Below are 12,893 nucleotides of genomic sequence, written 5' to 3' on the forward strand. Positions count from 1 at the left end.
GGTATAACTTCTTGGGTATGGCGCTACAAGCTTGGCACACCTGTATTTGGGGAGTTTCTCCCCAAATCTTCTCTGCAGATCCTCTCAAACTCTGTCAGGTTGGATGGGGAGCGTCGCTGCACAGCTATTTTCAGGTCTCTCCAGAGACGTTCGATCAGGTTCAAGTCCGGGCTCTGGCTGGGCCACTCAAAGACATTCAAAGACTTGTCCCAAAGCCATTCCTGTGTTGTCTTGGCTGTGTGCTTAGGATCGTTGTCCTGTTGGAAGGTGAACCTTCGCCCCAGTCTGATGTCCTGAGCGCTCTGGAGCAGGTTTTCATCAAGGATCTCTGTGTACTTTGCTCTATTCAGCTTTCCCTTGATTCTGACATGTCTCTCCCGCTGAAAAACATCCCCACAGCATGATGCTGCCACCACCATGCTTCACTGTAGGGATGGTGCCAGGTTTCCTCCAGACATGACGCTTGGCATTCAGGCCAAATACAGTAGTTCAATCTTGGTTTTATCAGACCATAGAGTCTTGGTCTGAGAGTCTTTTAGATGCCTTTTGGCAAACTCCAAGCAGGCTGTCATGTGCCTTTTACTGAGGAGTGGCTTCCGTCTGGCCACTCTACCATAAATGCCGGATAGGTGGAGTGCTGCATAGATGGTTGTCCTTCTGGAAGGTTCTCCCATCTCCACAGTGGAACTATAGAGCTCTGTCAGTGACCATCAGGTTGTTGTTCAGCTCCCTAACCAAGGCCCTTCTCCCCCGATTACTCAGTTTAGCGGCCAGCTCTAGGAAGAGTCTTGGTGGTTCCACACTTCTTCCATTTAAGAATGATGGAGGCCACTGTGTTCTTGCAGACCTTCAATGCTGCAGAATTTTTTTGGTACCCTTCCCCATGTCCGTGCCTTGACACAATCCTGTCTCGGAGCTCTACGGACAATTCCTTCGACCTCATGGCTTAGTTTTTGCTCTGACATGCACTGTCAACTTTGGGACCTTATACAGACAGGTGTGTGCCTTTCCAAATCATTTCCAACCAATTGAATTTACCATAGGTGGACTCCAATCAAGTTGTAGAAACATCTCAAGGATGATCAATGGAAACAGGATGCACCTGAGCTCAATTTCGAGTGTCATATTAAAGGGTATGAAGACTTATATAAAACAAAATATTTTTGCAAATATTTCTAAAAACCTGTTTTCGCTTTGTCATTATGGGGTATTGTGTGAAGACTGATAAGGAAACAATATTCAGACCCCTTGACTTTTTCCACATTTTGTTACGTTACAGCGTTATTCTAAAATAGATTTTTTTAAATTATCCTCAGCAATCTACACGCAATACCCCATAATGACAAAGTGAAAACAGGTTTTTAGAAATGTTTGCAAATGTATAAAAAATGCAAAAAAACCACACAGTCAAGACAACACGGGAGTGGCTTTAGGACAGGTCTCTGATTGTCCTTCAGTGGCCCAACCATAACCCGGACTTGAACCCGATCAAACATCTCTGGGAGACCTGAAAATAGCTGTGCAGCGACGCTCCCCATCCAACCTGACAGAGCTTGATAGGATCTGCAGAGAAGAATGGGAGAAACTCCCCAAGTACAGGTGTGCCAAGCTTGTAGCGTCATACCCAAGAAGACACAATGCTGTAATCGCTGCCAAAGATGCTTCAACAAAGTACTGAGGTTTTTCTTTGTCATTATGGGGTATTGTGTGTAGATTAATGAGAGAAAATAACGATTTAATACATTTTAAAATAAGGCTGTAACGTAACAAAATGTGGAAAAAGTCAAGAGGTCTGAATACTTTCCGAATGCACTGTATTTCAAAAACAGCGCGGTAGAAAGGACTATCAACACATACTGAGCAGCTCATGTTATAAACAGAAGCGGAGCTACATGGCAGACCAATCCAAACTCATCTCCCTGCATGTCCAGCCCATCCATTATCTCAGCCAGTCATGGCTAGCGGAAAGGTTCCTGGCTTTTTCTTTTGCTAAACCAACTAGGCAACAATTGTATTTTTATTTACGGATGGAACACAAGTTTGTTTTTAAGGCACATGAAAGTTTACATGTTCCAGAAGGCATTTCTGACAAAAAAATGCAATTTGATAAAAAAATAATGTTTATGTTCAAATGCCTCTCCTGTGAAGTAGTGACGTGCGACATACGCCTAGTTTCCTGAAACAAGTCACATATGTAATATCTTTGAGTAGACAGTAGGTGATGATTGAAACTTATGTTGATTTCAACTTGTCAACCCACAAGATGAAGACAATCTTTGCTCAGTTTGCCAAATGAGGTCCAGGCCTCTGTTCAGAAAACTATCTGTGAAGACATCAGTAGAGCACAACAGCCTCTATCTCTTGGCTCTGTACACTAGAAAAGGACTGACCTTCCACTAGCAATAAAAGCAATCAGACTCACAAGAGAAGACAAGCAAAACATAATTTTGCATTTTTTTTCTGATTGGCATTCAAGATATACAAAAACTACTTGTTGTCAACATAACTTTCATATGGAATGCATTAATGTTACACTGGCACTATCTCCAGAAGAATAGGCTGTACTTATATCTCAGTGTGATAGATAGTCCATACATGTTTATGTTGTTAACATGTGTTTCTTTGCGTTGTGAACAGGAGAAAGATGGAGATTTCTCAGAAGACTGCTGAGGAAGAGGAACGCTACCAGAAGAAGATGGAGAAGTCAGTTCACCCTGCTTTGCATATTGATTGTTTCTATAATATATGTATTTTGAATATTTTGTATTTTGTACAATAATGTTACGCACAATAACATATTCTACTCATAGAGGAACAGACGGATCAGTCAGGGCCTAGGAGGAACAGACGGATCAGTCAGGGACTGGGAGAAACAGACGGATCAGTCAGGGACTGGGAGAAACAGACGGATCAGTCAGGGACTGGTAGAAACAGACGGATCAGTCAGGGACTGGTAGAAACAGACGGATCAGTCAGGGACTGGGAGAAACAGACGGATCAGTCAGGGACTGGTAGAAACAGACGGATCAGTCAGGGACTGGGAGAAACAGACGGATCAGTCAGGGACTGGGAGAAACAGACGGATCAGTCAGGGACTGGTAGAAACAGACGGATCAGTCAGGGACTGGTAGAAACAGACGGATCAGTCAGGGACTGGTAGAAACAGACGGATCAGTCAGGGACTGGTAGAAACAGACGGATCAGTCAGGGACTGGTAGAAACAGACGGATCAGTCAGGGACTGGTAGAAACAGACGGATCAGTCAGGGACTGGTAGAAACAGACGGATCTGTCAGTGACTGGGAGAATGACATAAAGGGAACCCAGGATCCATCTAAACTTCACAGACCCTCTAGTTAAAATAAAAGCATGTGTGCGCGTTTAGGATCGAGGCTACGGAGAGGAAGCACAATGAGGAGTGGGAGGAGGACTGGGCCCCTGGAGAACAAACCAAAACCAAGAGTCCCTCCCCGGCCCTGCACGAAATCAACACCCCACCCCCCGAGTACAAGAGCTCTGGTAAGGAGAAGGGAACAGGCGGTACCTCTATAGATGAATGAATAGATTCCAACAGGGACCTGTAGAGCAGCAGGACCAGTAAGGGCCTAGACTTACAGATGTGTTGAACCTCTCTGCATGCTGTCTGCATGCTGTCTGTCTCCTGTCTTCTTCCTCTGTGTGCCGTGCTTTCTGACCTCCTTCACTTCCAGACTATGGAGCCAGCTCTTTTCAGGCTGATGACAACGATGAAGGGGAAGAGGAGGAGGAGGAAGAGGAGGAAGAAGGGAGAGAAGTGAGTGACTGAGTCTCACAGTGTACCGACACATCGCAGAGTCAGAGACACGTTACAATACCACTGACAACATGCTCGATTTCCTTTGACAACCAAAAGCTATTGGCATGTTCATATACTGTACATTAATAGTGCTAGCCTGGATGCTAGGCTGTTTCTGCTTTAGCTAGCTTGTCTTGTGTTTCCTAGACTGCCTAGAATCCAGGAGGGTGCTATATTTCTCAATACAACCCCTTGAGCTCTCTTTCTTTCTTTCTTTCTGTTGTGTGAATTGGATTCAGTTGACCAACTATAGTAGATGTTTTGCTCAAGTTATGTGCCTTGCTAGGATTTACGTCTGTCTGGGCATCAGAGTGACTCTGATTGATGTTGTTTTTCCTCTGTAGTTTTCGGATGGTTTTATCACTATGAAGGGAAGCTGCCCACACTCCGCAAGGTATTCTGTACGATCGCAGTTTAGTGTGCTGTGAGTGTGTTCTGTCAAAGCTAACACATATGCAGTGCCTTCAGAAAGTATGCACACCCTTTGACTTACTTCACAGTTAGTTGTGTTACGACCGGAATTCAAAATTGATTACATTTATGTTTTTTCTCACCCATCTACACACACTACCCCATAATGACAAAGGGAAAAAGTTTGTTGAAATTTTTGCAAATGTATTATTAACTAAATAAATAAGTATTCACTCCCCTGAGTCAATACTTTGTAGAAGCACCTTTGGCAGAGATTACAGCTGTGAGTCTTTCTGGGTAAGTCACTCTGGGCTCCCAAGTGGCGCAGCAGTCTAAGGCACTGCGTCTCAGTGAAAGAGGCGTCACTATAGTACCTGGTTCGAGTCCAGGCTGTATCACAGCTGGCTGTGATTGGGAGTCCCATAGGGCGCGGCACACTGGGTTTGGCCGGAGTAGGCCGTTGTTGTAAATAAGAATTTGTTCTTATTAACTGACTTGCCTACTTAAATAAAGGATACAATTTTTTTTTAAAGAAGAGCTTTAAACAACTGGATTGTACAATATTTGCACATTAGTCTTGCCATAGATTTTCAAGCCGATTTAAGTCAAACTGTAACTTACTTGGCCACTCAAACGGCTCTCCTGTGAAGTTGTGACTTGCGACATACGCCTAGTTTCCTGAATCGGGTCACATTTGTAAAAATGTCTAAAAACATAATTCCACTTTGACATTGTAGGGTATTGTGTGTAGGCCAGTGACACAAAATCAATTTTAAATTCAGGCTTTAACACAACAAAATGTGGAAAAAGTCAAGGGGTTTGAATAATTTCTGAATGCACTGTAGTTAACTTGGAGCAAAATAACATGACTTATTTACTGGTCCTGTCACCACAATGCTGCGGTAGTTATTAAACTATATATTAATGGCCGTCAGTGTCTGTTGGAAGTTGGATAACGTTCTTGTACTGTATCGTTTTTTGCATAATTTGTTGTTTGTCGTGGAATCATCGGTTCTGGTTTCTCCCTGCTTTCTATAATTAAAAACTTTACTGGCGCCTCAGAAAGTAGAGAAGAAGAAGAAGGTGTCCAACATTGACACCTTGCAGGAACAGAGGAAGAACAAGAAAGAGATGGAGTTTGAGCTGAAGCTGGCTGCAGAGAAAGAGGAAATGTATGAACGAGAGAAACAGCTGAAGATCAGTAGACTGGTGCAGGAGGTAGGAGTAATGTTCTGACTGGTTTAGAAGGTAGGACTAATGATCAGTAGACTGGTGCAGGAGGTAGGAGTAATGATCTGACTGGTTTAGAAGGTAGGACTAATGATCAGTAGACTGGTGCAGGAGGTAGGAGTAATGATCTGACTGGTGTAGGAGTAATGATCTGACTGGTGTAGGAGTAATGATCTGACTGGTGTAGGAGGTAGGAGTAATGATCTGACTGGTGGAGCAGGTGGGACTAATGATCTGACTGGTGTAGGAGGTAGGAGTAAGGATCTGACTGGTGTAGGAGGTAGGAGTAATGATCTGACTGGTGTAGGAGGTAGGACTAATGATCGGACTGGTGTAGGAGTGTTGATCAGTAAACCTTTGCAGGAGGTAGGAGTAATGATCTGACTGGTGTAGGAGTATTGATCAGTAAACCTTTGCAGCAGGTAGGAATAATGTCCATATAACACCATGCTGTATAAGTGAGAATATAAAATGAAAATCACAAACACTTTATTTTCAGTTGATGTTTTGTCAGCACATCGCCAATAGTATGTGCAATCTTTTTTCATTTATACCTGCATGACTGAGCCATAACCCAGCCTTGAGTTATGTTGTTCTATATGACTGACCAGTGACCCAGCCTTGAGTTATGTTGTTCTTTATGACTGACCAGTGACCCAGCCTTGTTATGTTGTTCTATATGACTGAGCCATAACCCAGCCTTGAGTTATGTTGTTCTTTATGACTGACCAGTGACCCAGCCTTGTTATGTTGTTCTATATGACTGAGCCATAACCCAGCCTTGAGTATTTTTGCGATGCGCTGTGCCGTGTTGCGCTGTGCCGTGTTGCGCTGTGCCGTGCCCCAGGTGTCAGAGACTCAGCGAGAGGATCTGGAGGAAGGTGAGGCACTGGGTGGAACGTCTCTGTCAGACACGGCTGGAGCAAATTTCCTGTGTAGAGAACGAGTCCCCAGAGGTACACCTAGAACCCCCTCTCCTAGAACTATGTAGAACCACCTCTCCTAGAACTATGTGGAACCACCTCTCCTAGAACTATGTGGAACCACCTCTCCTAGAACTATGTAGAACACCTCTCCTAGAACTATGTAGAACCACCTCTCCTAGAACCCCCTTTCCTCTGTGTATCAGTGAGGACCACCTGTGGTACTATCGCATATGATATTTTATATGTGTAGTAACTCTTCTTCATTTAATGTTTTTTCCCTTCCGTTGGTAATAGATAGATTTGTGGTAGGATACAGTGAGTCATTTATCTTGTTATTCAAAGACAGTGATCGTAGTGCAGCCACAGTGCTCTGTGACTGTCTGTGTGGAGTACAGTGATAGCGCTGTGGTTGAGTGTCTGAGTTGCAGGGCTTGTCCTTCAGGTGTCCCCTCCTTGCTCTCCTGCCTCTGGGCCTATGGTGAGGCGTGTCTACGGGGTCTCCAGCTGGCCACCACTGACCTGGATGATTTCAACTTGGATGAGGTGGACCAGAGTCGGAAAGGGCCCCTGAAGAGACTGGCCCCCCACCCAGTCTTCTTCCTCCCAGCCCCCACCACCCCTACCTCTCCCTCCACTTTCCCCCAGACTCAACCCCACCATCCTCAACTTCTCTCCCCCCTCACCACGACCATCCCCCCCCCCCCCCCCCTCATCCGCAAGCCTCCTCCCTCGGCTTCTACAGCGGCCTCCAGAGGAAGTCAGCCCCGTCCTCCGCCTCCACCTCCTCCTTCCATGTACCCTCCTCCTCCTCCCACTACCCCCCTCCCTCACAGTCCTACATGGGCCCACCCCTCAACCTCCCCCTCCTCCCCCGCCTCCCCCACCCCTTCCACCCCCACCCCCCCAGCACCCTGAGGAGAGGCTGGGGGGAGGGTCCCATGGATGGTATCACCACCATCACCCCTCCAGTCCTCCAGAGACAAGGAGCGAGTGGGAACGGGGTGGGTACCTGCCAAGGGGAGGTTACTACTCGTCCAACGCCAGTGAAATGACCTACCCCTCGTACTCTAAGGTAGCCTCCCTGGGGTGTCTATGGTCTGGTCTGAAACAACCCCTAGCCCTTGCCTTGCCCCGAAACCTTTTAGCTGAGTTGATGGGAGCGGACAACAATTCACAATGACTGAATGGTGTGAAGAAGACATCTCTTTCTTCTCCATTGAAATGAAATGCTGTTTTTTATTCAGTTTGTCGAGGCTCTGTGTGATTTGAAATGTTGTTATAGTATTTGACAGCAGTGGGTGTAGAATCGCATGGCGTGTTGTGGTGTGATATGCAGTAAGTAGTGGGTGTTTTATGTGTGGAGACATTATATTGTCAATGTAGGCGAAAGAGGCTGTAAGTCAAGACTGAATAGCTCCTTTTCAAGTGCACAATATCTCCTGTCTTGATGTGTTCCACTTCAAACACCCCTGTGTGTGTGTGCCTGGAGTTCGGCTGTGGACTCTTCATCTCACAGATCGTCAAGGATGGACAGGCTGGAAACAGTGGCCTGCAGGTGTGTGTGTGTGTGTGTGTGTGTGTGTGTGTGTGTGTGTGTGTGTGTGTGTGTGTGTGTGTGTGTGTGTGTGTGTGTGTGTGTGTGTGTGTGTGTGTGTGTGTGTGTGTGTGTGTGTGTGTGTGTGTGTGACATTCATATTCCCGTAGTGTTTTGCAAAAGTAATTCAGGGATGAATACACAGTACTCTTTCCCTGGTTCAGGTGATGATAAACACTTCCCACGTCCGTGGTGTATCCAATTCAAGCAATCCCCTGGTAAGTCTGATATTTGAGAGTTTTAATTTAAGCCTAGAAGGAGGTACTTGTGTGATGTGAACAAATGTTGAGACAAGCTGGAGATCTGTTGACATTTAAACCACACAACTTTCTTCACAGTTCTAGAACACCCCAGGGCTCTGATCTTAGAGGGTTAAACATAGATATATACAGGGTTAAATCACAGGGTTAAAGCTCTGATGTCACTGGTTTCATCATGAGCTGTTTGTTCTGGGATTCAGCAGCAGACTCCTGCTTCTCACTGTAGACCACTGTAACCCCATTGCTTGCTGTCAGATTTGCTGCTGAATGGATGTTCCCAATAGCAAATAGCTCCTAGCCCGCCCAACCAGAGGCGTCAGATGGCCCCTGCCATGTCTAAACCAGTCATGCTACCCCAGAGCCAGTGCCATCGACCTACCTACCCTACCCTCTGAGGGCCTGGTAAGAAAAACACTCCTAACCCCCCTCTTTCGCTCTCCCTAAAAATCCTCATCCCTTTGTGGACGCTTGCTATGTTCTCCTGTCATTGTCCCTAGCCGGGGTACTAGTTGGTTGTCACTGTCCCTAGCCGGGGTACTAGTTTGTTGTCACTGTCCCTAGTCGGGGTACTAGTTTGTTGTCACTGTCCCTAGTCGGGGTACTAGTTGGTTGTCACTGTCCCTAGTCGGAGTACTAGTTTGTTGTCACTGTCCCTAGCCGGGGTACTAGTTTGTTGTCACTGTCCCTAGCCGGGGTACTAGTTGGTTGTCACTGTCCCTAGCCGGGGTACTAGTTGGTTGTCACTGTCCCTAGCCGGGGTGCTAGTTGGTTGTCACTGTCCCTAGCCGGGGTACTAGTTGGTTGTCACTGTCCCTAGTCGTGGTACTAGTTGGTTGTCACTGTCCCTAGTCGGGGTACTAGTTGGTTGTCACTGTCCCTAGCCGGGGTACTAGTTTGTTGTCACTGTCCCTAGCCGGGGTACTAGTTGGTTGTCACTGTCCCTAGCCGGGGTACTAGTTGGTTGTCACTGTCCCTAGCCGGGGTACTAGTTGGTTGTCACTGTCCCTAGCCGGGGTACTAGTTGGTTGTCACTGTCCCTAGTCAGGGTGCTTATTTGTTCAAGCGGTTTCACTGGTTTCTCTGCTGTACAAGACAAGGATGGTTAGCATACAGATGCTAACTTCCTTATCAGGTTGACACAGAGGCTAGGCAGGCAGAGGCTATATCATAGGTGTTGGATGAAAACCTCTTAAAGGTCCAATGCAGTCATTTTTATCTCAATATCAAATAATTTCTGGGTAACAATTAAGTACCTCACTGTGATTGTTTTCTATTCAAATGGTCAAAAATAAACACATAGCTTCTTAGCAAAGAGCAATTTCCCAAGCAAGAATTTTGTTAGGACTGTCTGGGAGTAGCTGTTATTGGCAAAGAGGTTTGGAACTCCCTTTCTTATTGGTCTATTAACTAATTTACCGCCTGGGGATGTCACTAGGCACACCAAAACTCCATCCCACCAAATCTAGGACTGTGACGATACCAGTATTGCAGAAGATCAAACTGTGTGGTCCTTTAAAAACCTGCTGTATGTACAATATTGTGTGCTAAAGTAAAAAAATAAATACAAATGTGACTCTGGATGACACCATAATGATGTTTGTTTCCAACATTAGGGCTGTTTTGGTAAAGAAGTTATATCCGCTTCATGTTTTGTTTTTCCCTGCCACAATACTAACGAGTATCGTGATACTGGTATCACCCCGGCCCTAACCAAAGCAGCTCTTACACTACATTTCACATTTACATTTCAGTTATTTAGCAGACGCTCTTATTAGTACATTCATCTTAAGACAGCTAGGTGGGACAACCACATATCACAGTCGTAGTCAGTACATTCATCTTAAGACCGCTAGGTGGGACAACCACATATCACAGTCGTAGTCAGTACATTCATCTTAAGACCGCTAGGTGGGACAACCACATATCACAGTCGTAGTCAGTACATTCATCTTAAGACCGCTAGGTGGGACAACCACATATCACAGTCGTAGTCAGTACATTCATCTTAAGACCGCTAGGTGGGACAACCACATTTCACAGTCGTAGTCAGTACATTCATCTTAAGACCGCTAGGTGGGACAACCACATTTCACAGTCGTAGTCAGTACATTCATCTTAAGACAGCTAGGTGGGACAACCACATTTCACAGTCATATTCAGTACATTCATCTTAAGACCGCTAGGTGGGACAACCACATTTCACAGTCATATTCAGTACATTCATCTTAAGACCGCTAGGTGGGACAACCACATTTCACAGTCATATTCAGTACATTCATCTTAAGACCGCTAGGTGGGACAACCACATTTCACAGTCATATTCAGTACATTCATCTTAAGACCGCTAGGTGGGACAACCACATATCACAGTCGTAGTCAGTACATTCATCTTAAGACAGCTAGGTGGGACAACCACATTTCACAGTCGTAGTCAGTACATTCATCTTAAGACCGCTAGGTGGGACAACCACATTTCACAGTCATATTCAGTACATTCATCTTAAGACCGCTAGGTGGGACAACCACATTTCACAGTCATATTCAGTACATTCATCTTAAGACCGCTAGGTGGGACAACCACATATCACAGTCGTAGTCAGTACATTCATCTTAAGACCGCTAGGTGGGACAACCACATTTCACAGTCATATTCAGTACATTCATCTTAAGACCGCTAGGTGGGACAACCACATTTCACAGTCATATTCAGTACATTCATCTTAAGACCGCTAGGTGGGACAACCACATTTCACAGTCATATTCAGTACATTCATCTTAAGACAGCTAGGTGGGACAACCACATATCACAGTCGTAGTCAGTACATTCATCTTAAGACCGCTAGGTGGGACAACCACATATCACAGTCGTAGTCAGTACATTCATCTTAAGACCGCTAGGTGGGACAACCACATTTCACAGTCGTAGTCAGTACATTCATCTTAAGACAGCTAGGTGGGACAACCACATTTCACAGTCGTAGTCAGTACATTCATCTTAAGACCGCTAGGTGGGACAACCACATTTCACAGTCATATTCAGTACATTCATCTTAAGACCGCTAGGTGGGACAACCACATTTCACAGTCATATTCAGTACATTCATCTTAAGACCGCTAGGTGGGACAACCACATATCACAGTCGTAGTCAGTACATTCATCTTAAGACCGCTAGGTGGGACAACCACATTTCACAGTCGTAGTCAGTACATTCATCTTAAGACCGCTAGGTGGGACAACCACATTTCACAGTCATATTCAGTACATTCATCTTAAGACCGCTAGGTGGGACAACCACATTTCACAGTCATATTCAGTACATTCATCTTAAGACCGCTAGGTGGGACAACCACATTTCACAGTCGTATTCAGTACATTCATCTTAAGACCGCTAGGTGGGACAACCACATATCACAGTCATATTCAGTACATTCATCTTAAGACCGCTAGGTGGGACAACCACATTTCACAGTCATATTCAGTACATTCATCTTAAGACCGCTAGGTGGGACAACCACATTTCACAGTCGTAGTCAGTACATTCATCTTAAGACCGCTAGGTGGGACAACCACATTTCACAGTCGTAGTCAGTACATTCATCTTAAGACCGCTAGGTGGGACAACCACATATCACAGTCGTAGTCAGTACATTCATCTTAAGACCGCTAGGTGGGACAACCACATTTCACAGTCGTAGTCAGTACATTCATCTTAAGACCGCTAGGTGGGACAACCACATACCACAGTCGTAGTCAGTACATTCATCTTAAGACCGCTAGGTGGGACAACCACATATCACAGTCGTAGTCAGTACATTCATCTTAAGACCGCTAGGTGGGACAACCACATTTCACAGTCGTAGTCAGTACATTCATCTTAAGACCGCTAGGTGGGACAACCACATTTCACAGTCGTAGTCAGTACATTCATCTTAAGACCGCTAGGTGGGACAACCACATTTCACAGTCGTAGTCAGTACATTCATCTTAAGACCGCTAGGTGGGACAACCACATATCACAGTCGTAGTCAGTACATTCATCTTAAGACCGCTAGGTGGGACAACCACATTTCACAGTCGTAGTCAGTACATTCATCTTAAGACAGCTAGGTGGGACAACCACATTTCACAGTCATATTCAGTACATTCATCTTAAGACAGCTAGGTGGGACAACCACATTTCACAGTCATATTCAGTACATTCATCTTAAGACCGCTAGGTGGGACAACCACATATCACAGTCATAGTCAGTACATTCATCTTCAGATAGCTAGGTGAGACAACCACATATCACAGTCATAGTCAGTACATTCATCTCCAGATAGCTAGGTGGGACAACCACATTTCACAGTCATAGTCAGTACATTCATCTTAAGACCGCTAGGTGGGACAACCACATATCACAGTCATAGTCAGTACATTCATCTTCAGATAGCTAGGTGAGACAACCACATATCACAGTCATAGTCAGTACATTCATCTCCAGATAGCTAGGTGGGACAACCACATTTCACAGTCATATTCAGTACATTCATCTTAAGACCGCTAGGTGGGACAACCACATTTCACAGTCATATTCAGTACATTCATCTTAAGACCGCTAGGTGGGACAACCACATTTCACAGTCATATTCAGTAC

The 12,893-nt window shown here is 45.2% G+C and overlaps 1 protein-coding gene across 1 annotated transcript in view; it reads left to right on the forward strand.

The window, feature by feature from the left end:
* LOC139578182 (harmonin-like) overlaps positions 1-12,893 on the forward strand; it is a 49,508-nt gene that overhangs the window by 15,948 nt on the left and 20,667 nt on the right. Inside the window, exons 12-14 of the mRNA XM_071405475.1 lie at positions 2,638-2,703; positions 3,385-3,518; positions 3,710-3,792. Of these exons, the coding sequence (XP_071261576.1) occupies positions 2,638-2,703; positions 3,385-3,518; positions 3,710-3,792 (283 nt within the window). The remainder of the gene's footprint in view (positions 1-2,637; positions 2,704-3,384; positions 3,519-3,709; positions 3,793-12,893) is intronic.

This window comes from Salvelinus alpinus, chromosome 6 (genome assembly GCF_045679555.1).
Source record: "Salvelinus alpinus chromosome 6, SLU_Salpinus.1, whole genome shotgun sequence".
Classification (NCBI taxonomy): domain Eukaryota; kingdom Metazoa; phylum Chordata; class Actinopteri; order Salmoniformes; family Salmonidae; genus Salvelinus; species Salvelinus alpinus.